This window comes from Hyperoodon ampullatus (genome assembly GCF_949752795.1).
Source record: "Hyperoodon ampullatus genome assembly, chromosome: 3".
NCBI lineage: Eukaryota > Metazoa > Chordata > Mammalia > Artiodactyla > Ziphiidae > Hyperoodon > Hyperoodon ampullatus.
This window is the reverse complement of record NC_136916.1, coordinates 10,293,353-10,321,025: the sequence shown is the minus strand read 5'-3', so window position 1 is coordinate 10,321,025 and position 27,673 is coordinate 10,293,353. Positions and strand designations below refer to the sequence as shown.

The 27,673-nt window shown below is 43.4% G+C and overlaps 1 protein-coding gene across 1 annotated transcript in view; it reads left to right on the top strand.

The window, feature by feature from the left end:
- The window catches only part of GAD2 (glutamate decarboxylase 2), a gene marked incomplete at both ends in the record, with an annotated part of 66,510 nt that overhangs the window by 11,579 nt on the left and 27,258 nt on the right, over nt 1–27,673 (top strand). Inside the window, 2 exons of the mRNA XM_079700655.1 lie at nt 384–499; nt 13,648–13,727. Of these exons, the coding sequence (XP_079556781.1) occupies nt 384–499; nt 13,648–13,727 (196 nt within the window). The remainder of the gene's footprint in view (nt 1–383; nt 500–13,647; nt 13,728–27,673) is intronic.

The window sequence follows — 27,673 nt, the reverse complement described above, 5'->3', positions numbered from 1 at the left end:
CCATGAGGATATAAGTTTATCACAGGCCTAGTGCAGAATGACCACACTGTCAAGCCGAGAAGGAAGGCAACACTTTTTAAGTTCTTAAAAGCCTCTTCAAAGGGCTCCTAGCAAGAGCAGAGTCAACTGCAGTTCCCCAGTGACAGAGGTGGGTGTGGAGGGCTGGCATCCATCCTAGAGTTGGGCTAAATGCTCCTTCTCTGGGCCCTCTTAGCTAGTGCCTTTGAGTCTGTGGATTCAACTCAAAGGACAGCCAGTAAGAAGGTATTCTCCTGTGTCCAAGGAGGACTGTAGGTCAATGGAAATAAGGAACGTTGCTTGCATGTGAAATGACGATGTTGACCATGACTAGAAGAGGTAACCGGTGTTGCTCTGCCCTTTAGGTGGCGCTATATCCAACATGTACGCTATGCTGATTGCGCGCTTTAAGATGTTCCCTGAAGTCAAGGAGAAAGGGATGGCTGCGGTCCCCAGGCTCATTGCCTTCACATCTGAGCACGTAGGTGTCAGCGTTCTTTCCCAGTTTAAGGTTATATTCCTTAAAGCCCCGGTTAAAGAGATGGTATCTGGAAATACTTTACCCCATGGTTTCTCTTTCCAGAAGATACTTCTTGGGAGAGAATGAGGGGAGAGATCAGCTGGGTGGTAAAATGGGGTGAGCTCCTTTGTCTTTGAAATTCAAGAAAATGCTCAAAGAGAAAGCAGAATGCTTTTACCCCTCATTCCTTTACTTACTTCTCTGTAATAATGTCACGTGCTGGGGGAATGGGAGGAGGAGAGAGGGTAGAGTAACCGTGAGCTCAGTGCATCATCAGTGCTGTGCCTATATAACTCAGAACTCCCAAGCACCCTGTTGATACAGTCTTTCTGTTATAAAGTTCCGATCAGATATTCTACCCTCTTGGTTCCTTGAGACACTTTTTTTTTGTTTTTTTTTTTTTTTGCGGTACGCGGGCCTCTCACTGTTGTGGCCTCTCCCATTGCGGAGCACAGGCTCCGGACGCGCAGGCTCAGCGGCCATGGCTCACGGGCCCAGCCGCTCCGCGGCATGTGGGATCTTCCCGGACCGGGACACGAACCCGCGTCCCCTGCATCGGCAGGCGGACTCTCAACCACTGCGCCACCAGGGAAGCCCCCTTGAGACACTTTTGCGGCTGACTTAACCAGGGGTTTTATCACTGTAGAGAAATGGTGTAGTGACTGTCCTATCTCATCTCTGGGCCGGATCTGTCTCAGCCAAGCACAGGCTCCTGTCTACTGCCAGGCTTCTGTCCAGGCAGGACGCTGAGAGTTTGGCGCTCCAGGGAATGGTGCTTCACATTCCTTCCGTGGCCTTTAAAGAGTTAATGCCCTCGTTCCTACTACGACTTAGGCACTGGAAAAATGGCCCATCCTGTGCACATAAATGAAGCCAAAGAGCTTTAGCCTGCCAAGCCACCATCTTTCTCGCATGTGCCAGGGCAATGCAGCACACAAGTTCAAAGCCACAGAGCAGCTGTTTGAGCAAGGTCTTGGTTCCAAACTGTCCTGCCACATGTGACCTGCAGGGAACCAGAGTCTATTCTTGACAGGTGTTCGTAAGCATCACCTGCTGCATAAATTTCTAAGATTGTTCCTTCACGACATCTGCTTCCAGGTAGCCTAGAGTCTAGGAAACAATTGCCTCAGAGATTGAAAAGCCCTCTGAGGGCCGGGGAGCTAGGAGATGGGGAAGGACTCAGATCTACTATAGAACTTTTCTTTCTCCTATTTTACATGTGTGTGTGTGTGTGTGTGTGTGTGTGTGTGTGTGTGTGTGTGTCATAACAAGGAAACAAAAGGCAGGTACCGATTGGAAGCCAGTGAATACAATTCACAACCACTCCACTAGCCATGGAATTAAAGGAAACAAATGATTTATCTTTAGCATCTTTAGCATCTTGCCTTCAGTCATGTTACAGCATTTTAATTTAATGCCTTTCCCCGATTTATAGGCATCAAATTTAGCAGCCTCTGATGTTTTACTTTCCTATTGCTGCTGGAACAAATTACTACAAACTTCAGGGCTTAAAACAACATGAATTCATTATCCTGCCGTTCTGGAGGTCAGAAATCTGCAGTAGGTCAGGCAGGGCTGTGTTCCTTCTGGATATTGTAGGAGAGAATCCATTTCCTTGCCTTTCCAGTTTCTAGAGGCTGCTTGCCTGCCTTGGGTCAGGGCCACTTCTTCCATCTTCAAAACCAGCAGCAGCAGGTCTTCCAACCCCCTCGACCCCGCCTCTGACCTCTGCTTCCATCTCCTTCGCTGGCCCTGATTCTCCTGTCTCCCTCTTTCTCTTGTGATTATACCCTGGTAACACAGGATAATCTTTCATCTCAAGGTCCTTCATCACATCTTCAAAGTCCCCTTTGCCATGTAAGGTAACATAGTCACAGGTTTAAGGGATTAGGATGTGGACATCTTTGGGGGGGGCCACATCATTCATCCTACCAAGCCTAGGTCCCCACCATGAGATAACTCTCATTTCTCAGCTACTTCATGGGTGGAAAAACATAAGGTAATTTGTCTTCCAATTACGATTTCCCTAAAGTGGATTTGGATCCCTAAATAGTTACGTGTTACTGTATTCTCAGACTAAAAAGCCCAGGTGATCTTATATTGGCATCTTCTTCCTTTGGTTTTCGTGCTGTTTCCAAATCCTGAAATGAGGTTGACCTATCAGCAAGTTCCTTGTGCTCTCTGATTTCTGCACGAGTTTCTTGGGCTCAAGTTGGATGTAAGTTCACTCAACGTTGCTCAGAAAGTCCAGGTCGTGTGATCTGAGGATAATTTTGCTATGCCTTTGTTTCTTGATATTGTCAACTTCGATCGCTTTCTCCATTTTCCAAGAAAAGACAGGTGATTCAGAAAGAAATGACTATGGCAACCATTCGATTCTCCCTCCTCCTTCTGGTATTTCTATCTGTGCCCATAATTACGGAAGAACATTTGAAAATTATGAACCTAAAGTACCAGTCGTTTCTAACTCAAAGATTGTTTTGACAGATGAACTATACTTCCAATGTACAAGACCTTATATCTGATTGCTATGGACCATTTCCAGCTTCTGATAGACACAAGTTCATCTGATTCAACAACAGCCTTGTGTGCCCGGCAAAACAGAGATTGTTCTCAGCATTTTTTTTTAAATGAAGAGGCTGCAGTTAGTTATATAGGTAGAGCCAGAATTAATCAGATTTCCTGACTCCCAGACCAGTGAGGGCCTTGCCCCAGCTACCAGTGCAGAAACCAGATTAAAAGATACAGCGACAGAGTTTTATAAACCACAGAGGATCAATTGCTTTAACATTTTATACCTTCCTGAGTCAGATTTCCACCAAGAGCTTTTTTCTTTACGTGAAGGTGATGCTAAACTGTTCCTTCTCCATGTCACACACACACACACACAAATCCTCCTTGATACCCATAGGTTGGGCTGGGAAGGGCTTTTAGAGCTTGATTTAAAGAGCTCCCATGTCTCCTGGGGCACTTGATCCAAACCATTCTGGACAGATGAGCCCTTAAAAGTGAGTCCTGCCTTGAAGCTCCAAGTTAAGAGGTAGCACAACGCCCGTGTCTAGTTGCTGCTGGGCTCCAGACCTCAGGGCCATTCCACCCTGTTCATCCTTTAGTACCGCTCCTTCTACCTTCAGGCCAGGCCAGATCTTTCCTTAGTCTTTTCGGATTTCACAGTCACTGTCCCCATCAGCCCCAGAAATAGATCTTCCCAGGCTAAAGAAAGAAAATTGCCATGTCAGTTCTCAAATGCCTTTTCTCCAGGCCTGTTTCCATCTCTGCGTGGAGGTTTCCTTCCGGAATCCCTTGACCTGCAGGGAGAAGGCTGATGGGGGGCTGCTGTGTGGATCCTGTGGGGAAAGGGGAGGCCAATGGCCAAGGCAGGAGCTGCTTCGGTTACGGTCTCTCTTTATGCTCTTGGAGAGTTTCCAAGGCCCAAGACTGTTGGAGAATCAAATAAGAGCCTTAAAAAACACTTCCCTCAGTGCCTGGGACATAGGGAGCTCTACATAAATATTAGGTAACTTGAAAACAACACCTTGTTTTATGGATGAAGAAGCCAAGCCCCAGAGGTGGAAGATGTTTTGCCCAAAGTTTCGTGTCCAGTCAATGGCAGCATCAGCTCTAGAGCCTCAGTTTTCCAACAATCCCAACACTGCCCTTTCAGCTCCTAGGCTGGCTGACCTGATCGCCACTCTAGCTGGCTGTTCTGCATTCACTTGAAGCATCTTTTCGCAAATCCCGTTTTCTTCATGTTGGTTATTCTAATGCTAATACAGTTTCCTGATCTATTGAACCAGGTCCAGTTACTGTCCTTTCTCCTATTCTGAGCACAGAGTTTATAACTGGGTGTGGTTAGTGCCATAGAGATGAAAATGGGGTTGAGAAACTGTCATCCTCCAGCACCCAGCCAGAAACTTCACATGCTCAGAAAGCAAAGGGTCATCTTTTGTTTTCTAGATGACACTTCACTCTGTCTCTGCCACATCCCACAAGGCTACCCATCACTTTTCCGGCCACCAAAACAGACTAGAACTTTCCCTAGCTGATAAGCAGGACAAGCTGGGTTTGTTTTTTCGACTCAAACCGTTTTCTTGAAATTCGCATAGGACTAAATCAAACAAATAGTATTGCGATGAAGAACAGAAGAACATAAATCACTGAGTTGAAACAAGAGATAGCGTTTATGAGTTAGCAGCTCCAAGATGATTTTCCTCCAAAATGTAGAATCACAAAGTTGGAAGGGATCTTAAAGATTATCTGGTTCAATACTCATCCTTTGCTGGGATCTCATCAAACTCAGTGATAGAAGAGCTTGGCAAAAATTAATCTGATGACTTTTAGGTCCTGTCTTGAAAGGAAGTATAGAGGAAAGCTAAGATCCCAGCTCAGTAATTCGCATCTCTCTCTCTCTCTAAATCTTCTGAAAGCCCCAACCGTGAGCTTAATTCCAAATTCCTCTTATTTCTTCATGTGACACAAGCTCTTCCAGAAATAACTTCCGTGAAACAGCATAATCGCATCTAGGAAAAATGTTCCTTATAATCACAACAGACACTGGGGTCTTTCAGGCAAATCACCATAACTAACTCATTCCACTCTTAACACGCCAGGCTCAGCTCAGGTCCACGGCTCCTGGAAGCTGTCACCAGTGTTCTGCCGAGGGCCCTCGTGACCTCAGCCCACTTCCATGGGGAGGTGATTCTCATAATTTGCTTTAGAAAGATGTTTTCATATAACCACACTTTTTGAGAGGGTTTCAATTCCAAAAAATAGATGTCCTTTCTGTTAAAAACTAAAGCAAAAAAATAAATGGTGACCCAGGCAGCTCGGAAAAAGCTCCCATGTCATGCTTCTCATTAGACAGAAACACTGACCGAACTTTCAGTAAGTGACCTAGTGAACCAGATTCACTTCACCCCTGGCACCCGGTCCTCCGCCTCTGCGTTCCTCCCTCCTTTTCCTTGTAGGGTCCTCATCACCCCTGTGTCATCTTCTCCTCTACCCAATCCCATCAAAACCTACTCTTAGGAAAGAACCTGAGAGCCATGTATATGATTGTGAAATCTAAGTGTTGCCTCTCCTGGGGGTATTTTCACTGCAATAGGAGACAAAGGAATGAGGAGACATTCTCAAGGAGCAGGCATTGTACTGTCAGAGAAGAGACAAATAAGAAGAGGACGGTCACCCCTCCCAGTGCCCCTGAGGTCACATTCCTCACCTGTGGGTGACTCTCCCTTGCTCCAAGTGCCAGGTCGGGAGTCACTGGATAGACCTATTTTTCTTCAGGTTAGTGGATGAAGCCCGTAAGCTTTGGAATGGACTAGAAATGATGATAGGCCCTGCTCTGCCAGTTTCCAGGACGTGACTTTGGATTACCTACTTCATTTCTTCCTCATCTGTAAAGCAGGGACTATAATAGCCAGCTCATGTAGTTGTTGGGAGGATGAAGTGAGATAATACAGTACCTGGCCTTTAGTAAACACTCCGCAAATGGCACTAACACTGCCCTAGTAACCAGCCACCCACTGGTGTCCTGATGGGTAGAGAGCTGAACGTCTCCAGGAGGCGAGATGAAGGCATATTTGGGGCCAGTTATTTTCTTAAGATGGATAATGGCCCCTCTCCCAAAATATGAAGCAATGCCCAAGGATTCACAGCTTTGGGAGAGTTTGGATTCTCTATTGTTACTTGTATGATTTTGAGATTTTTTTACATGCTCCAATATGACATATGTTTATTTTAAGACAAAGTGAATTAACGTGTAATTTAAATTTATTTAATGAATTAACACAATTCTGCTCAAGGTACCCAGAGAGACCTGAGGATGGCATCACATTAGGCGTGAGGCTGGAAAATTGGAAGGGCCACAACTTTGTGAGCATCTGTTGATGCTGGGCGACCTGTAGGTCCTTCCCATTGCAGTAGCTACACTTCTCACACCAACAAGAGAGGGATTCATCCTTGCAGCTGAGCAAACAGTGGTTCAGAATGAGAGAATAACTTGACTAACCAGAGCCATTTTATCTCAAATGACCTCTTGCTTTTTTAAAAAATTTTTTAAATTGAAGTATAGTTGATTTACAATGTTGTGTTAATTTCTGCTCTACAGCAAAGCAATTCCATTATATATATAAAATCTTCATATTCCTTTCCATGATGGTTTATCACAGGATACTGAGTATAGTTCCCTGTGCTATACAGTAGGACCTTGTTGTTTATCCATCCTATATATACTAGTTTGCATCTGCTAATTCCTGAGTCCCAATCCATCCCTCCCCACCTCCCCCTCCTTGGTAACCACAGATCTGTTCTCTGTCTGGGAGTCTGTTTCTGTGTCACAGATAAGTTCATTTGTGTCGTATTTTAGATTCCACATATAAGTGATACCATACGGTATCTGTCTTTCTCTGTCTGACTTACTTCACTTAGTGTGATAATTTCTAGGTCCATCCATGTTGCTGCAGGTGGCGTTATTTCATTTTTTTTAATGGCTAATGTTCCATTGTTTTTACGTACCACATCTTCTTTATTCATTCATCTGTTGGTGGACATTTAGGTTGTTTCCATGCCAAATGACCTCTTTCCACTACACATTTTCATTTCACTCTTCTCAGGATCCTAAAATCATGGAAATAATTGCTTTCCTGTGACTGCATACATGCTTAGTGCTGGTGTTCATGTTTGTCACCACACATGCCCGTTGGGTCTACTTAATCCTGGTACACACCATCCCTTTCTTTTAAAATATACTTAGGGCACAAACTCACACTGAGGTAACTTTAAACTATAGCTTTGAGGGCAAATAATGAGGTAGCAGCTTCACAGAAATGCCTTGTGTGCAGATCCATATCACCTCTGACTCACATGGAGTCTCTAAGAACGTGGCGGGCAATCCGCTGCCCTCCAAATCATGATCATTAGAAATGAATGAGGCGGTCTCCCAGAGTGCAAGATTCTTTGTACATCAGATGCTTTCAAAAGCAGGGTGCCCTTTTGGACCATTTGATGAGCAGAAGCAAGAACAAGAGCTACCAGTTTCTCTGAGACAGTATAGGAGGCAAACTAGGGGGTGTCGGGAAGGGGTGTGGAGAAATAGGACGACAGGGAAAGACTATTGGTCCCATCATCGATGATGGGGGAGGGGGCTCCAGGGTATGGGGAGGGGTCAAAGGAGCAGATTCCGGCTCTTTCATAGGTTGGACTTCAAGATTTCCTTGCTGGGCATCCATGACGTGTAACGATGCGTAATCCATCCACCTGTGTTCTGTGTTCCTACACACACGTGCCATTCACTCCACCCACAAAGGGAAAGGCTGTTGGTACAAAAGGATCCAATCCAGGGATGATCGATAGAGCTTAGAGCTAAGAGGTAAAGGTTTGATAGACTGTCAGAGAGTTAGGAGCTGAGTATTCCAGCCTAGTGTGTCCTTTCTCTTTGTTTGAAGTCTTTGGGTTGCTTCTTTCTTTCCCCCAAGCAGCTCGTCTGGTTAGAAGGGCCTACGACTGCTTCCTGCTTGGGAAGGACCCCATGGGAGGCTGTCTGGGGTGGGTGCCAAGAAGACCTCTGGACATGCTTTTATTTTAGTTTAGTTTTGTTGTTGTTGTTTCAACTATTACCCTTTATTATAATTATTACTAGCATAAGTGAATATGCAAATATCCATAGAACAATTTCTTTTTTAAAAATTTTTATTGGAGTATAGTTGATTTACAGTCTTGTGTTAGTTTCAGGTGTACAGCAAAGTGAATCAGCTATACATATACATATAGCCACTTGGATGTGCTTTTAGAATAGGCCATAGATAAGAGGCACCGGGGTGCATTTAGCCCACCATCATCTGGCCCCAGTCACCAAAGCCACACGTCAACAGTGTGGCCAGAGATTTATGGCAGCAAAGAGTGGATATTTCCCTGAACTTGTTCTCTGTGCACATGGTCAAATTCAATAGATGTTTGTTAACTATTTCAACAAAGTCTTTGCCCTCACGCAGCCTATCCTAGTAGGGGAAAGACAGTTAGACTAATAAATATTTACTCTCATGTCAGGTGGTGACAAGACAGTGACATGGTAATGGGCTATTTTGCAACATGGTCGTGAAAGGTGTCTGTGGAGGTGATCTATAGCAGAGACCTGCATCAAATGAGGCAGGGAGCCACTTGCATAGATGAGAGAAGGGTTTTCTAAGAAATGCAACAGCAAGTAAAAAGGTCCAGAGGCAAGAACAAATTTAGCAGCTCCCAAAAGACCAGGAAGGCCACTACCACCAGGTAGAGAGCAAGAGGGGAGAGGAAGAGGGAGATGAGGTAGGGGCGATAGCTGGCTACTGAGGGCCGTCTTGATCATCTTTGTGTCCCCGGAGCCTCAGACGCTTTCCCTGAAACCCTGCGGCCCACAAGGCAGCTGAAGCCGAACCTCGGTTAAATATCTGGATGTGACCGACAATGGCTTGAAAGAATTAAGGCGGCTTTCTAAACTGCTTATCTCAATTGTAATAGAGGAGGAGAAACCGGCATGGCAAGAGACCAAAATGCTTTGTTTCAGAGCTTTCTACCATTCTCCCACCATGCCTAAAGACAGGAGACATTTATTGTCCCCATTAAAGAAGAAAGATCCCTATAGGCATATTCTCCAGTCATGGGGATGGGTGGGATGGGCTCTCATTCTCACACCTTCTTACTCTGGATAATCTCATCCCACTCAAGCCCCAAAGCTTGCTTCTTTTAAAATTACAATTATTCTATATCTGTAAAATCCCATATTTAATTGCACCCAGTTAAAATATCAGCTGAATTATATAGCCCATATCTAGATTACTTATGATATTTTTTAAAAGATGGAGAAATTAATCTTCAACCTTGAGTTTTTCATTTAGTGTAAAATAAAAATCATATGGGTTTTAATGTCTATTACCCTTGAATAGAAATATGATTTAGTCCTAAGTAACCACTAGATTCTATCAGGGGTCTATGTTATTTTTCCAGAATCAGGGTGGGGGGAGGGGGCTCTTCGTTAACTCATCCCCCAGCCATTCCCTTGATGAACAACTGGTCATTACAAGAGCCCTGATGATTTGGGGATGCAACAGAATCCTTGTAGCTTCCAATTTGTGTTCATGGTTTTACCTTCTGAAGTCCCCCGGAGCATCTACCCCCATCCTGGCACAGCCCTTCAGATGTGAACCCGCCATGCCACGTGTCCCTAACTCCCTCTGCTTGTGACCAAGCATCCTCTGAGCTCTCTCTAGATACCTGGTTCCCAGGGTCCTCAGCCTCCAGGACGCTGCCCTCTCTGCTCTGATTTATCAACAGGTGGTTCCATTAAACATGGTGCCAAGGAGTAAGAATGATTCTCCTCACATGTTCTCACCAGCACAGGGAGCCCTGCCATTTAAGCTGTCTTCACGGTCTCTTCGTCACTCGGAAGTGTCTTTTTTTTTTCCACTCAAGTGCCTTCTCTCTTAGGTCCCTGGCTATTGATGGATAACATTTAGCTATTTCCCTGCTCCCTCTCCTGAAAATGTAAACAAACTCACTGTTTGGTACCTAATTTTCTTTTTCATTCCTTTGTTCCCCATCTTGAAGCTTCGTGTCCCGGCAAGTGTTTTTCCTTTAAACCTGCAGCATTTGGTATGGTGATCCATTATCCTAGGTAATTGCTCCTCATTTGAGAATCCCCATTCTTCCTCATTAAAGACCAGACAAGACTACTTCTTCGCATTGACCGGGTGCACCAGATCTCTTACTTACCCCCGGGGGGCCATTTAACTCTTTAGTGCCGTCAAAAGTTCAGGAAGGAAAAAAACAGAAACAAAACCAATGAATCACCGAAGTCATAATTAGTAAAAGTTTATGGTACACATGTTACCAAATCCAAGCTCAGTCTGCTTGCTGCAGGACAGGCCAATAATTGGGAGACGAGGTGTTGAGGCAAGGAATAGTGACTTCATTCAGAAAGCCAGGTGTCTGAGAAGATGGTGGATTAGCATCCCAGAATACCAACTTATTGGGGTCTGGATGCCAGTTTCTTTTATAGAACAGAGAGGGGGAGGAGGTGAGGAAGTAAAGTAAAAAGGCCATAAGTCTTGCAAAATATCTCCTGGCTTGGCCAGCACTGGGGAGGGGATGTGTTAATTTCTTCTTTTCTGTAGCCTTTCACAGGTCAGAATGTCTCCCTGTGAGCTGAACAAAGGCACTTTAGTTTAACATTCAGGCAGAGGGGGGCAGGGTTCCTGAGGCAGGCCATTATGTATGCTTACAGTTATAGATAGCATCCTTTTATTGATTACAGTAACAAAAGCAACGAAAAGCAAAGGTTGAACTAAAAGAAACAGGTCCAACATGGAGTCAGATTTTGCTCTTCCCTGTTTCACACGTACCAAAAAGACAGTTTGCAAACCATGAGCACTCCAACCAAAACGTGGAAGGAGACTCAGAGGTAGATTTTACAAAGCAGCTTATATAACGTGGAGGCAGTGACTGTTGATTCTTCCCAGTGATTGGTTGCAATATTAGAATTTTCTTAAATGAAAGGGAATTGGTTAGTGGTTCCCTCATATGAATCGGGGAGAACAATTTAAGTCTCACAATTTTCAGAGGCGTTAAGCGAGAAGTGACCCAGGTCAAGTGAGCCTCACTTGTCTTGCAAAATCAGCTAAATTAAGCTTTGCTTCTCTGACTAAACTGGTTTGTCTGCTCAGGGAATATTCAAGTCTCCATTTGTGTTTGATTTTAACAGTGCTTACAAACTCATTCACTGAGGGGCCTAGTCTGAGTAGTGCACGCTTGCTCAGTGGGGCAGCTGGCACCTCGATTCTGTGCCCTCCTGGCACAGATTAGTGCTGTTTTCCCCTGAGCATCTTCTTTCTGGGATGGCCCAGGGATCCAGTACCTATGTAAGAGAGAACACTTTTTTTGGTGGAGGAATCACGTATCTTTCCAATTAAGCTTTCCTAGTTCCCAGGTATCTTCCTAAGGATTCTCCATGCTGTCTTCCTAAGGTTGTAAAATGAGACTAATGATCCTTTCCCATCTCTCCTCTTAGCTACACGGGGCTTTTAGAGCTCCTCTATTCAGTGCCTCATTTATTGGTTTACAGTATTGGCTGCTGTTATGAATGTGATTTCTTCTTGCTTACTAGCCACACCCCCTAGAAATGTGCGTGTTAACAGTTCCTAGGCTGCATATTTAAGAATTCAGAGGAGCCATTGACATATACCCTATTGATACTATGTATAAAATAGAAACTAATGAGAACCTACTGTATAGCACAGGGAACTCTACTCAGTGCTCTGTGGTGACCTAAATGGGAAGGAAATCCAAAAAAGAGGGGATATATGTATATGTGTAGCTGATTTACTTTGCTATACAGCAGAAACTCACACAGCATTGTAAAGCAACTATACTCCAATAAAAATTAATTTAAAAAAAGAAAAAGAATTCAGAGTCAAAAGCAGGCATTCGAGGAGAGTACACTCTGGAGCCATCATTTAAAATTCCAGTCAGCAACCCTTTGGTGATGTAAATTGAGGAAGCAGCTCTCCTTTTGGACAGCTTAATGATCTGTAGTTAATAGTAAGAGGCTGCTCACAGATGCAGTACAGCTGGGCTAGGTTAGGCCCCTCTCCACTCTCCAGATTGCACAGTGATTACAGCCATTGACATTCGGATTCTTCCCTGGAATCAATAACCAAAATCACAAACAAAGATTCAGTGGTGGCCTGTCAGGGTGGCCTTTCCACAGGCGCTGTTTGCCAAGCCAGTGACTGATGCCTCCTTCCTGATCACACCCTGGGCTGGACAGTCATCTCCACAACAGACAGCCCCTCCAATGAGTCTGGGATGAAGAGTGCTGGATTTCAGGCCAGCTTCTCTTACTTGAGTGCACACAATTTCACTGAACTCGAAAGAAACTGAATGTAATCTCTGGGTAGCAAAATATAAGTCTGGGAGCCATACAATACACAGCTGCTGTTGCTGTGTTCTTATGCCTTGTATGTGAGATTGGCATAGGTTACTGTGTGTTGGGGTAAGAGGTTCTTTGATAATTTCCAGGGTCTTGTTATCTTCATGCAAAAGCCCAAGCGAATTCAACAACAAAAAAACCCCAACCAGCCCCCTTCAAAAAAGGGCAAAGAACTTGTATAGACATTTCTCCAAAGAAGATGTACAAATGGCCAATAAGCACATGAAAAGATGCACAACATCACTAATGATTAGAGAAATACAAAGCAAAATCATAATGAAGTAGCACCCCACACCCATCTGAATGACTATTATCGAAAAACAGAAAACAACAACCATTGACAAGGGTATGGAGAAATTGGAACAGTTGTGCACTGTGGGTGAGAAAGTAAAATGGTGCAGCTTTATGGAAAAACATAGAGCAGTTCCTCAAAGACAGAATTACCATATGATCCAGCAGTTCCACTTCTGGGTATATATACCCAAAAGAATTAAAAGCAAGGGTCAAGGAGATATTTGTACATCCATGTTCATAGCAGCATTATTCACAGTGGCCAAAAGGTAGAAGCAACCCAGGTGTCCATTGATGCATGAATGAAAAAACAGATCGCTGTGTATACATAAAATGAATATGACTGAGCATTCAGAAGGGAGGAGATTCCGAGACATGCTACAACATGGACGAACTTGAGGACATTATGCTCGTGAAATAAGCCAGTCACAGAAAATAATTATTGTATGGTTCCACTTACATGAGGTACTAAAGTAGTCAAATTCATAGAGATAGAAAATAGAATGGTAGTCACCAGGGGCTGGGGAGGGGGGAATGGGGAGTTGTTGTTTAGTGGATACAAAGTTTCAGTTTTGCAAGATGATCAAGAGTTAAGGAGATAGACGGTAGTGATGGTCGCACAACAACGTGAATGTACTCAGTGCCGCTGAGCTGTACACTTAAAATGGTTAAGACGGTAAATTCTGTGTTGTGTGAATTTCACCACAATTGAAAAAAAATGTTAAGTGAAGGATGCCATCTTCTCTCAGCAATCCAGGCTTTGGAGGAACAGACTGAGAAGAAAAGAACAGCCAAGGGAATGGATCTTGACTTTGTATGCAACTAATTAATGATACAAATGTACTTTCTTTTACAGAGCCATTTTTCTCTCAAGAAAGGAGCTGCAGCCTTGGGCATTGGAACAGACAGTGTGATTCTGATTAAATGTGACGAAAGGTGAGCATGAATCTGCAACCCTTGTTGGTTAGCAGTTTTCAAATTCTACACATACATCTTAAAAGGACTAAAGTCCGAAAACAGGCAATGACTGTAGAACAGCAAACCTGCCCCCATCCCAGCTGCTGGCCTTTGCTGTTTCCTTTTCACTCTTGCTTGGAGTCCTGGGACATTGTTCCTCCAAGCCACTAATGCATTCACAGCCTTTGACTGAATCAGAACCTTTGTTAAATCAATCAAAATATTCTGCACCAAGAAGGCACAGAAGGACATTAGTCACCTGGGCACTTAAGCAACAACCAGCAGGTTGAGAACTGATTTATGGAGGTGTCATCATTCCAGCCACCATAGATTGTGTGAACTTGATGGCGTGATTACAGGAGAGGGGACAGTTGAGGGAGCAAGAGGTAAATAATGCCCCCAGCACCTCGTCAACTCAGTGCCTGAGCCAAAGAGCTCTCTTAGGAAAAATCCGTCTTCATCGGCACCCAAACTTTGTAGGTACTCTGGAAAAAGGTGGAGGGGAGGTTAAAGTATTAATATAAGAAAATACATTTAGTCTTTAAAGGATGGAGTAAGAAATTCCACTAAATTAAAAGGATGCCACTCATTTCACCATTTATTTATTCATATATATTTATTAGGCAGACATTTATGACTGCTCACCATGTCACTAGGCTCTAGAATAGCATAAGGTGGAATCCCAGTTCCCTGACTGTGTGTGGCCTAAGTGGGGAGATGTAGTGACGTCAGAAGGATGGCGGGCTCCCCTGAGGTGGAGCAGAGGAGATGAAGTGCTGGAACTGACAGGAATTACTGACCGACCGGTGAGTGTGCAGGTTGAGAGGTAAGTCGAGGGGGAACGCCAGGCTTCGGGCTCACCAGCTAAGCCCTCGCGGTGCTATTCTCTGAGGCAGGGAGCCCCCTCCAAGTGAAAAGTTTAGATTTGGAGCTGCCGAGTGTGAAGAGCTTATGAGATGAGACGTCCAAGTGAGGGTGTCAGGTAGGCAACTGGGAATAGCAGTTGTACAGTGGGAGCCATGCAGAGTGGCCTGGGAAAGAGCTCAGGAGCATCCCCATTTCGGGGACAGGCAGACTCAGAGGGGCCTGCAGTGGAGACTGAGAAGCAACAGCCAGAGTTGTTGGAGAAGAATCAGGACCCGGGGCCATGAGGGCCATGAGCGTGTTTCTAGAAGGAGTAGTTCACAGCAGCAAATGCCACCAATAGATGAAACGAGGGTCACCAACTGCCCCTCAGCTTTCCTGATGAGAAGGTGGCTGGCGAGACTGGCTGGAACAGCTTCAGTAGAGGCGTGAGGGTGGAACAGTGAGGGGAGGGGAAACGGAGATGGAAGGCAGACGTTTCTAGAGGTGGAGCCGCGAAGCGAAGGTGGTAGGGCAGAAGCTGGACGGAGAAGATGTCGAGTCCAGGATGGTTTTGGTTTGGTTGTTTTAAGGAAGGGAACTCAAGGTGTATTTAACTGTGCAGTGAAGGGTCTGCTCGAGATGAGATGTGCATTATATGAAAAAAAAAGGGATACAATAGACGAGCTTTCATTTCCTTTGTGAGTTCCTTATTCTTTTGGCTACAATTATGTAGGATCTTCCTCTCAAGAGCTCACAAGAAGTCTGAAATCATCTTACATTATAAAATGGGAAGGAGACAGAGGGGGAAACAGGAGTGGTGATGGAAGGACAGGGACGAGGTTTAGGGAGGGCTGGCGGGGGGCGGAGGGGGCAGGGCTCTGGGCTGTTGCTGCGCCGACCAGCTGCTAATGGATTTCAGTCGGGAAGCCCTCAGAGTTGGAAGGGTTCTTGGACATTTATTCATCCAGCCTTCTTTTTTTTTTAACTTTGTATTTTTGCGAATAATTTCAAACAAAGAAAAATTACAAGGAGAGTAACAAGAACTCTCATACACCCTCACCCCGATTCACCAATTGTTAACATTCTGACATATTTGCTTGATCACTCTTTCTCTCCATGTATGCAATTTAATATTACATGTTGAATGTAATGACTATTACATGCATAACTTATTTGTATATTATAGATATAATTTTTTCTCAACCATTTGAGAATTCCCTGCAGACATGCCCTTTTTACCCCTTAATACTTCAATGCGTATTTTTTGATAACAAGGATATTCACTTACATAATCACAGTCCAATTATCAAAATCAGGAAATTTGACCTTGACACAAGACTATTATTTAACCTATACACCCTATTCAAATTTCATCAATTGTCCCAATACTATCCTTTGGAGCTATTTTTTTTTCCCTGTCCAGGATCACAGATTTCACTTAGTTGTCATGCCTTTTTATTCCCCTTTAATCTGGAACATGTCCTCATCCTTCCTTTGTTTTTCATGACATTGATATTTTGAAGAGTATAAACCATTTATTTTGCAGAATATTTCTTTTTTTTTTTTTTTTTTTTTTTTGTTTTTGCTTTATGCGGGCTTCTCATTGTTGTGGCGTCTCCCGTTGCGGAGCACAGGCTCCGGACGCGCAGGCTCAGCGGCCATGGCTCACGGGCCCAGCCGCTCCGCAGCATGTGGGATCCTCCCGGACCAGGGCACGAACTCGCGTCCCCTGCATCGGCAGGCGGACTCTCAACCACTGCGCCACCAGGGAAGCCCCAGAATATTTCTTAATTTGGCTTTGTCTGACATTTCCTCATGGTTAGATTCAGGCGATGCATTTTGGGCAGGAATTCCAGGGAGGCGATGCCTGTCTTCTCAAGTGCATCTGATCAGGAGTAATGTCCGCTTGCCTATTGGTTAAGGTGGTGCCTGCCAGGTCTCTCCACTGTAAAATGACTATTCTCTACTTTGCAGTTAATAAATATCTGTAGGGGATGCTTTAAGACTATATAAATATTGTGTTCCTCCTAAAACATTCGTTTGGTAGTTTCTCATCCATTGATGATTCTTGCCTGAATTATTATTATGATGGTTGCAAAATAGTGATTTTCTAACTCCGTCATTCCTTCTAAGTTTACTAGTTCCTTTCATTCTACTGTAAGGAAGAACTTTCCTTTCCCTTTTTCTCTCTCTCTCCATCTCTCTTTCTCTGTCTCTGTCTGTCTGTCAGTCTATCTGTATGTCTCTGTTATTTATTATCAGTATGGACTTACAGGTACTTTAAGAAAGTAATTCTCTCTGACATTCTCTTCCATTCTCTTCGATTTCTCCATCACTTGCTCCTTCAGGGTTCCCTTTCACTTACCTAAATTACTAGTAAATTGCTGTTAAACCTTACAGAAAATAAGTCTGACCAAGATACGTGATGCCTGGTTGGCACACGACTAGAAGAGCCACCAGCCTTCCTAGCTCCCTTGTAACACAAGAATTCTGTTAGCTATTTTGATCAACACTTTTATACCACAAAAATTAACTACTTATGCTTTTGTATACATTTTTAGTTCTTTCAATTGATCACTTAGCTTTGTCAATTACAGTTACATTTCCCTGCTCTTGTGAAGTACCACACTTTATCACACAATTGATGTAAACAATTGAAAGTATAAACAATCTGGGGTCATTATACTCTTTTATTAAATTAGCTGAGTTGTGGCCAGTGCCTGGAGGCAGAAGGGAAGCGAATTAGCTTTCTGGTCCTCAGGGAGCTACTGAGGGCACTGTAATAAGACAGACTTCACCCTGAATCGATTATTATTGCTCAGGGCTGTGGGGAGCCCCCTGAGTGTCATATCTCCTATGCGTTTGGATGCAGAGAATTCAGAGATGCTAGCAGTGTCTGTGCTTCATTACGTCCTATATCAGGAAGGATTCTAAAATAATAATTGCTGACACATATGGAGTGTTTATTATACGCCAGGCACAGTCCTAAGCACCTTACACAGTTGCTCTAATTAATTTGTTTATTAGAGACACAGAAGTATGTTCCCTCACATTTCCCTGGTGCTGACATAGCTTGTGAAGAGTTTCTATATACACAGTAGTCTTAAACAGTATGACGTGGTTTCTTTTCTCCATTTGACTCATGGTCTTGGCAGGGTGTGACAGGTCCAAGGTCACATAGCTGGGAAGTGAAGAATCAGGGGTTGAGTCAGAAGAGAACTCCAAGTGTTCAACAATTAAGCATGGTCCCTTCTTTTTTTGTGTTTTCCAATTTTTTTAAGTTGTGGTGAAATACACATAAAATTTACCCTCTTAACCTTTTTTTTTTTTGCCATACGCGGGCCTCTCACTGTTGTGGCCTCTCCCGTTGCGGAGCACAGGCTCCGGACGCGCAGGCTCAGCGGCCATGGCTCACGGGCCCAGCCGCTCCACGGCATGTGGGATCTTCCCGGACCGGGGCACGAACCCGTGTCCCTGAATCGGCAGGCGGACTCTCAACCACTGTGCCACCAGGGAAGCCCCCTTCTTAACCTTTTTTAAGTGTACAGGTCAGCGATGTGGTCACATTGTTGGGCTGCCATCACTGCTTTCTATCTCCAAAACTCTTTTCATCTTGCCAAACTGAAAGTCTATACCCATTAAAAACTCTCCACTCTCCTTCCCCCCAGCCCCTGGCAACTGCCATTCTACTTTCTGTGTCTATGAATTTGACTGCTTTCAGTACCTCACTCCTTTTTGTCTTTTTGTGATTAACTTGTTTCACTTAGCACAATGAATGTCTCAAGGTTCATCATGTTGTAGCAAATGTCAGAAGTTCCTTCTTTTTTATGGCTGATTCCTCTGTTGAAGGACACTTTAGGTTGTTTCCTAATCTTGTCCATTGTGAATAACGCTGGAATTAACATGGGAGTACACATATCTCTTTGAAATATTGATTTCATTTCCTTTGGATAATTACCAAGGAGTGGGATTCATAGATCACATTGTATTTCTACTTTTAATTTTTGAGGAACTCCAACCATACTGTTTCCGTTGTGGCCGTATTAATTTACATTCCCCCCAAGAGTGTACAAAGGTTTCCTTTTCTCTACAAACTTACCAACATTGGTTTTTTCTTGTCTTTTTGACAATAGCTATCCTAACGAACTGTTAGGATGTAGCTAATAGTAACATGTAACTGTATGTGTTAGCATACAGTATTTGTTTTTCTCATTCTGACTTACTTCACTCTGTATGACAGACTCTAGGTCCATCCACCTCACTACAAATAACTCAATTTCGTTTCTTTTTATGGCTGAGTAATATTCCATTGTATATTTGTGCCACATCTTCTTTATCCATTCATCTGTCGATGGACACTTAGGTTGCTTCCATGTCCTGGCTATTGTAAATAGAGCTGCAATGAACATTGTGGTACATGACTCTTTTTTTTTTTTTTTTACTATTTTAACCACTTTTTTTTAACATCTTTATTGGAATATAATTGCTTTACAATGGTCTGTTAGTTTCTGCTTTATAACAAAGTATATCAGCTATACATATACATATACCCCCATATCCCCTCCCTCTTGTGTCTCCCTCCCACCCTCCCTATCCCACCCCTCTAGGTGGTCACAAAGCACCGAGCTGATCTCCCTGTGCTATGCGGCTGCTTCCCACTAGCTATCTATTTTACGTTTGGTAGTGTATATATGTCCATGTCACTCTCTCACTTCATCCCAGCTTACCCTTCCCCCTCCCGGTGTCCTCAAGTCCATTCTCTACATCTGCGTCTTTATTCCTGTCCTGCCCCTAGGTTCTTCAGAACCATTTTTTTTTTTATTCCATATATATGACTTAGCATATGGTATTTGTTTTTCTCTTTCTGACTTACTTCACTCTGTATGACAGACTCTAGGTCCGTCCACCTCACTACAAATAACTCAATTTCGTTTCTTTTTATGGCTGAGTAATATTCCATTGTATATATGTGCCACATCTTCTTTATCCATTCATCTGTCGATGGACACTTAGGTTGCTTCCATGTCCTAGCTAGTAAATAGTGCTGCAATGAACATTGTGGTATGTTCTCTTTTTTTTACTCTTTTTGAATTATGGTTTTCTCAGGGTATTTGCCCAGTAGTGGGATTGCTGTGTTGTATGGTAGTTCTATTTTTAGTTTTTTAAGGAACCTCCATACTGTTCTCTATAGTGGCTGTATCAATTTACATTCTCACCAACAGTGCAAGAGGGTTCCCTTTTCTCCACACCCTCTCCAACATTTATTGTTCGTAGATTTTTTGATGATGGCCATTCTGACCATGTGAGGTGAGAGGTGATACCTCATTGTAGTTTTGATTTGCATTTCTCTAATGATTAGTGATGTTGAGCATCCTTTCATGTGTTTCTTGGCAATCTGTATATCTTCTTTGGAGAAATGTCTATTTAGATCTTCTGCCCATTTTTGGATTGGGTTGTTTGTTTTTTTGATATTGTGCTGCATGAGCTGCTTGTAAATTTCGGAGATTAATCCTTTGTCAGTTGCTTCATTTGCAAATATTTTCTCCCATTCTGAGGGTTGTCTTTTCATCTTGTTTATGGTTTCCTTTGCTGTGCAAAAGCTTTGAAGTTTCATTAGGTCCCATTTGTTTATCTTTGTTTTTATTTCCATTTCTCTAGGAGGTGGGTCCAAAAGGATCTTGCTGTGATATATGTCATAGAGAGTTCTGCCTATGTTTTCCTCTAAGAGTTTTATAGTGTCTGGCCTTACATTTAGGTCTTTAACCCATTTCCAGTTTATTTTTGCGTATGGTGTTAGGGAATGTTCTAATTTCATTCTTTTACATGTAGCTGTCCAGTTTTCCCAGCACCACTTTTTGAAGAGGCCGTCTTTTCTCCATTGTATATTCCCGCCTCCTTTATCAAAGATACGGTGACCATATGTGTGTGGGTTTACCTCTGGGCTTTCTATCCTGTTCCATTGATCTATATTTCTGTTTTTGTGCCAGTACCACACTGTCTTGATTACTGTAGCTTTGTAGTATAGTCTGAAGTCAGGGAGCCTAATTCTCCAGCTCCGTTTTTCTTTCTCAAGATTCCTTTGGCTATTCAGGGTCTTTTGTGTTTCCATGCAAATTGTAAAATTTTTTGTTCTAGTTCTGTGAAAAATGCCATTGGTAGCTTGATAGGGATTGCATTGAATCTGTAGATTGCTTTGGGTAGTATAGTCATTTTCACAATGTTGATTCTTCCAATCCAAGAACATGGTATATGTCTCCCTCTGTTTGTATCATCTTTAATTTCTTTCATCAGTGTCTTATAGTTTTCTGCATACAGATCTTTTGTGTCCTTAGGTAGGTTTATTCCTAGGTACTTTATTCTTTTTGTTGCAGTGATAAATGGGAGTGTTTCCTTAATTTCTCTTTCAGAATTTTCATCATGAGTGTATAGGAATGCAAGAGATTTCTGTGCATTAATTTTGTATCCTGCTATTTTACCAAATTCATTCATTAGCTCTAGTAGTTTTCTGGTAGCATCTTCAGGATTCTCTATTTATAGTATCATGTCATCTGCAACAAGTGACGGTTTTACTTCTTCTTTTCCAATTTGGATTCCTTTTATTTCTTTTTCTTCTCTGATTGCTGTGGCTAAAACTTCCAAAACTATGTTGAATAATAGTCGTGAGAGTGGGTAACCTGGCAGTGGCAGGCTGCACAGGCTCCTGGGAGGTGAGGTGTGGATAGTGACCTGTGCTTGCGCACAGGCTTCTTGGTGGCTGCACCAGCAGCCTTAGCATCTCATGCCCATCTCTGGTGTCCACGCTGATAGCCGTGGCTCGTGCCCGTCTCTGGAGCTCTGAATCCCCTCTCCTCGCACACCCTGAAACAATGTTCTCTTGCCTCTTAGGCAGGTCCAGACTTTTTCCTGGACTCCCCCCTGGCTAGCCGTGGCGCACTAGCCCCCTTCAGGCTGTGTTCACACAGCCAACCCCAGTCCTCTCCCTGGGATCTGAGCTCCGAAGCCCGAGCCTCATCTCCCAGCCCCCACCCGCCCCAGCGGGTGAGCAGACAAGCCTCTCGGGCTGGTGAGTGCCGGTCGGCACCGATCCTCTGTGTGGGAATCTCTCTGCTTTGCCCTCCGCACCCCTGTTGCTGCGCTCTCCTCCGCGGCTCCGAAGTTTCCCCCTCCCCACCCCCCATCTCTGCCAGTGAAGGTGCTTCCTAGTGTGTGGAAACCTTTCCTCCTTCACAGCTCCCTCCCTGAGGGGCAGGTCCTGTCCCTATTCTTTTTTCTCTGTTTTTCCTTTTGCCCCACCCAGGTACATGGGGAGTTTCTTGCCTTTTGGGAAGTCTGAGGTCTTCTGCCAGCGTTCAGTAGGTGTTCTGTAGGAGTTGTTCATCAGGTGGATGCATTTTTGATGTATCTGTGGGGAGGAAGGTGACCTCCACGTCTTACTCCTCTGCCATCTTGAAGGTGCCCCTCATCTTCTCCATTCTTAGCACATGTTAATATTCATCTCTTCAATTATTCTCATCCAGTTGTACCTTAGAATTATTTTTCCAGGTTCCCATTTCTTTGAAACTCATAAAGCTCTACATAGAATTATTTTGTAATATTAAAATACCTTTATAACCTTCTTTCTCATTTCAAATGTTACATTTTCTCTCTTTTTTATTAGACTAATCAGATATTTGTATATTCATTGATCTTTTCAATATATGAGCTTTTGAATTTATTAATTTGGTTTACTTTATAAAGTTTCTAAATCACTGAAAAAACTTGTCTCATGCTTTCTGCTTACGTTGTTTGTTATTTTCCTAGCTTCCTGAATGAAATATGTTTAGTTATTTTTAATTCCCTGTTACTTAATTTCAAAAGCATGTCAGGCTAAACGTTTTCCTCTGAGAACGATTTAGGGTGCTTCTCATATTTTTATATGTCCTATTCCCATGTCATTAATTTTTAATGTTCTGGAAGTACAGTTTTGATTTCCTCTTTGACTCGAAAGTTATTTAGAATAGCCAAGCATGGTTTCTTACATGGTAAATTGAACTTCTTTTTTGGCCACGCCACAAGGTACATGGGATCTTAGTTCCCTGACCGGGGATTGAACCCGTGCCCCCTGCATTGGAAGCATGGAGTCTTAACCACTGGACCACTAGGGAAGTCCTTTGAACTTCTTATCATGATCCTTTTCTTCTCTGTACCAACATGTCCAGGGAAGAGGAATGGTAGTTTGGGGAGGAGGAGGGGTGATGAGAGATCACCAGCATCCCTTCCTGCCCACACAGTTTCCCTCGTCATCTACTTCCCTCTCAGCCCCAATGTTAATTCCTAGTGGCAGCGATAAGGTTTCATATTTTCATATGAAAATAACTCTTTACTACATCATGGTTGGAGTCCTCAGTTGCCCATCACTCTAGGGAGTAAGTAAAAGTCAGTGCTTTTGGAAAATGTAAATTTTTTTTTGTATAGTTGATTAACCATGATGTGTTAGTTTCAGGTGTACAGCAAAGTGATTCAGTTATACATATACATGTATCTATTCCTTTTCAAATTCTTTTAATTACTAGAATTAGACACAAAAATCACCAAAAACATCCTGTTCCCATATCCTGACCATAATGCCAAGGGATCCCATTGTGCATATTGGAAGACAAATCTTAAAGGAGAAAAATACAGTTCATTATTATAAAGTTCTTTTCCCAAATCAAACTCTATTTTAAAGGGACCAAGGAAGTTCACTGTTTATAATTATGGTAAATTTTTTTTTGCGAAGGGCTTGGTTTTGTAATGCCAGTGCTTCCTGAATGACCTGTTTTGACTGCTGTTTATCATTTTATCTTACGAGCCCTTCCTAGGATAAGTTATCCCATGGGTAGCAGCCATGAGGACACACACGGAGCTCTTTTCCCCAAGGTAGTCCCCGAGAATGTTTTACCGTATAACTCCTGCAACATTTTTTTTCCAAGTCAATCCACGCAAATTGTCAAGTCACCACACAGTCCAGGCAATTTGAAAATTCACTTCAGTCCATGAATTCCCCTTGCTTAATCTACATTACAATCAATGTTAAAGAAATAGTCTTGCTAAGCACTGACTAGTTAAAAAACAAAAACAAAAAACTAGCAGGTTTCTGTTACTCATGTAGCCTTTGGGGGCTACATAGAGCAATATCATCTAAGGATGATAGAGTGATAAGTTTTAGTGGGAGGGTCTATGTTTTTCTTATTTTACTAATCAGTACCAACAGCAATAAGAACTAGGATCAAGGAACTACTCAGTCCAGGGGGCTTCCAAGAAACCATAGTGGAAATACTACCTACATCATTACAATCCTAGGACTCAACCTGAAAGGTTTCTTGTTAAGTCAAGGTAGCAGGCATTTTTTTAATAAACCCCCTAAATGCTTCGGAAGACATTTATTGTGCAGCACTGAGAACCCTGGGATCTGATGTCAGAATACAGCTCTAAGTTTGAAATCTGCCCCTACTAACTGTGTGGCATCCTGCAAGTCACACGATGCTAGTACTACTAGTAATAACAATGAGACTAACATGCATTGACCGCTTACTATATGCTAGGCAGGGTTTTATACTTAGTGCTTTACAGTGTTTGATATTTACTGTGTCATTCAATCCTCATGTAAACCTTGTGAGGGAAGTACTAGTAATATCAATTTATAAATGAGTAAACAGAGGAACTGAATTCTTCAAATACACACAAGTAGCATAGGGTCTGGAGCGGAAACCTGGTTACTGTCTCCACATTCCAAGCTTTTAGCCACATTCGTCCGCTTCGATGAGCCTTAGTTTCCTTATCTGCAGCGTAAGGACAGTAAAAATGCTCTTGCGGGGTTGGCATGAGTGGCAAAGATCAGGAGTAAGGCATAGTACAGGGACTGCTTCTAAAACTGGTAATTCGTTATCACTGCGGGGGCTGCTGCTATCAACAGTGGTCGTAACATTAGTCAATTTCCAACGCGAAGGATCACGCGTCCTTTCTTCTTTGCACACAAATCTCTGTGAACAGAGCCAAGCTCTAAGCACTTAGGAAAGGTTGGTAGAATTATTATAGTTCAGCAGGGCCAAGGATCAGGGTCACCAAAGGCTCAGGCACCCGATTTGTGACCGTTTTTGGTTGCCTGCCCAGAGATCTACATTCCCCAGTAACGTGCTTCTTTTGGTAAGATCGTTTTTCCCATCAGAGCCACGGGAAGATAGCCATGCATGTGGGTCCAAAGTCCGCACACGGGGTAATCTGTGCCTTTTGCTTCTTTCCACAAAGAGAAGGTTCTTCCAGCTGGCAGCTCTAGCTGGCAGTGTGGGATTTTGCCCAGACAACTTCATGAAGTTATCTGACCCTATAGCATCACATGAATCTTTTTTAATTTTCTTTTTTTTAAATTTATTGAGGTATCATTGGTTTATCGTATTTATAAAAGTTTTACGTGTACAAGGTAAGGTTTTGACTTCCGTATACATGACGGTGAGAGCATCATATGAATTTTTAAAGACTGTCACAAAATCAAGAATCTCAGTTCCAACAGCCACAGCCAAAGCAGCAGTCTGGTTCAACAGTCCTCACCTTAATGGCAGTTCTTTCTTAAACACTAACACCTAACAGAGAGATCATCGCAAAGCATCAGTCACAGCTTAATTGGGCACTTAAAGACTGCATGGGTAAGCATAAGAGATATGCATTTTTGCTATGGAAATACCTCTAGACCAGACATATGTGATGCAACAGCTGTCATCCAAAGCTGCCCTGCACCAAGACATGCTTGTCTGGAAAAGCCAGGACTGCCAGACAGCTTCTGATCCTCAGAGGAGCCTGCTGGGTGTCACCCAGCTCTCTCTCCCTCCACAGCCCATGGGCAGGCGGGGAGGCACAATGCCACTTCCGCACCTCGCTGCCCTACAGCCGTGATGGCTCAAAACCCTGGGTCCTGTGGAAAGTGCTTGGCTAATGTGTTACACAATTATTGAAATACCTACCAGGTGAAAACTTCCATTTCTAAGGCAGTGTTTCTCAACATGTGGACCTCGGTCTGCCTGTATCACCATCTCCTTGTTAGAGACGCAGATTGCTATGCGTGTTTGTCTATTTACTTGTCTCTGTTCATCTCCCTTGTTAGCGTGTAAGCCCTGGAGAGTAAAAGCTGGCCTGTTTACCCTGGTGCCCCATACCCCTAACAGTGTTTGGCGCATAATGAGGCCTCAATAAATTAATTTGTAGAATGAATTGATTCCCGGGCCCTATACCTGACCTCCTGAATCAAAATCCCTAAGAGCAGGGCCAAGGAGTATACATGTTAAAGGCATACACAGATGACTTTTATGTATGCTAAATTTTACAAACCATTGTTGTAAAGTAATTCATCCAATTCTAATTGGAGAGATGAAAAGTTTTGTCTCCAGGGGCCCCCATACTAGTGGTCTTGTCAGTCTCTAAGGTAACGTGAACATATTAATATAGTCCTAGGGTGAAACTTTTTCCTTCTACTCACATACCTCCAACAGATGTCAATCGGCCACCCACAGTGTGCCAGGCTCTGGGTTCCTAAGTGGACAAAACAAATACGGGCTTGGATGGCCAAATGCCTGGCAAAGTCTGGAGCCTACCTGTTAAGAGCACACCCAGAGCTTTCCACTCTGCGAGAAGCGAACACTTGGACTTGATTATTGGACAAGGCCGTCCCTTCTCCCTGCCCTGATATGGAAATGGGACAGACTGTATGTTCATTACTGTTTTCCCAGCAGGTTTGAATGACACCTCCGATCCATGAAAGCCAGATATCATCTCAAAGGATTTATCTTATGTTAAAAGACAATAACCTTTCTAAAGAGGTTTCCTATATGTTTGGCCCTTTGAGTTTGTTCTGGAAGCTTGGCATTTTCTTTCTAGGTAAAGCCAGCCTTTACCTGATCCTGGGCTGTCACACAGGTGACTGTCTTGTCCTGTTTCCTCATTTGAAAAAGGAGACAATTAGACTAGAAAGAGGTCTAGAGCCCCTTGCAATTCTGACATCCCCTAATCTGTTACTTCTCCATGAGGTCTTACTGCCTGGGCTTCACAAAATATCCAGATGTGATTAGTGAGCAAATAGCGATTGTCAGGCCAGTCTCCCCAAAACGCTCCAAGGAAGAGAAGGTTAGTTGTGGTAGACTAGGTAACATTTGGGACTTGCAAACAATTTCTGAGAATTCTCTCTCTCAGTTTTTATGTTTGCCTACAAAAATACTACGGCAATTTTAATGCATTTAAAACTTGATGTAAAAGGTAAATATAAGACCTGAATGTCCTCTGAAATTTGAACTTTTTGTTTCTGTCACGGTGGAGCAAGGTGTTTTAGCACAGCCAGATCTAGGAGAGGCTGAAAAATCACAGCTTTGAGGGATGCTCCCAAGCCAAGCTGTGAAGTATAGGGAGACACGTAGGGCATGAAAGGGCCTCCAGAGCCCCTTCCCCGACCCCCCGCCCCAAAGCCTGCCCTTCCATTCCCTCTGCCCTCCTTCAGAGGCCCATCTCACAGAAGTTCCCCAAAGGTGGGCTGCTCTGAATTAGAGTCATACCCTCAGCACCAAATATAATGCCCTTTGTTCCATTGCAGCCCAACTGACTAATCACTGGTGATGTGTCCATTGCCATTGCCAGGTAATTGCCTTTTAACTACCTTTCTTTGGAAAACAGCCTCACAAAACTCAGTGGTTCTCCATGCTTTCAGACCCAATGTCTACTTTATATGCCAACTATTATGTAATACCTTCTTTGCTAGCCTGAAATGAAAATTGTAGAAAATATAACTTACCTACTCACTGTGCCCAAATTATTTTTATGAAAAGGAGCAAGGTTAGGGGCTTCCCTGGTGGCACAGTGGTTAAGAATCCACCTGCCAATGCAGGGGACACGGGTTCAAGCCCTCGCCCGGGAGGATCCCACATGCTGCGGAGCAGCTAAGCCCATGCGCCACAACTACTGAGCCTGCGCTCTAGAGCCCATGAGCCACAACTACTGAGCTCGCATGCCGCAGCTACTGAAGCCTGCACACCTAGAGCCAGTGCTCCGCAGCAAGAGAAGCCACAAAAATGAGAAGCCCG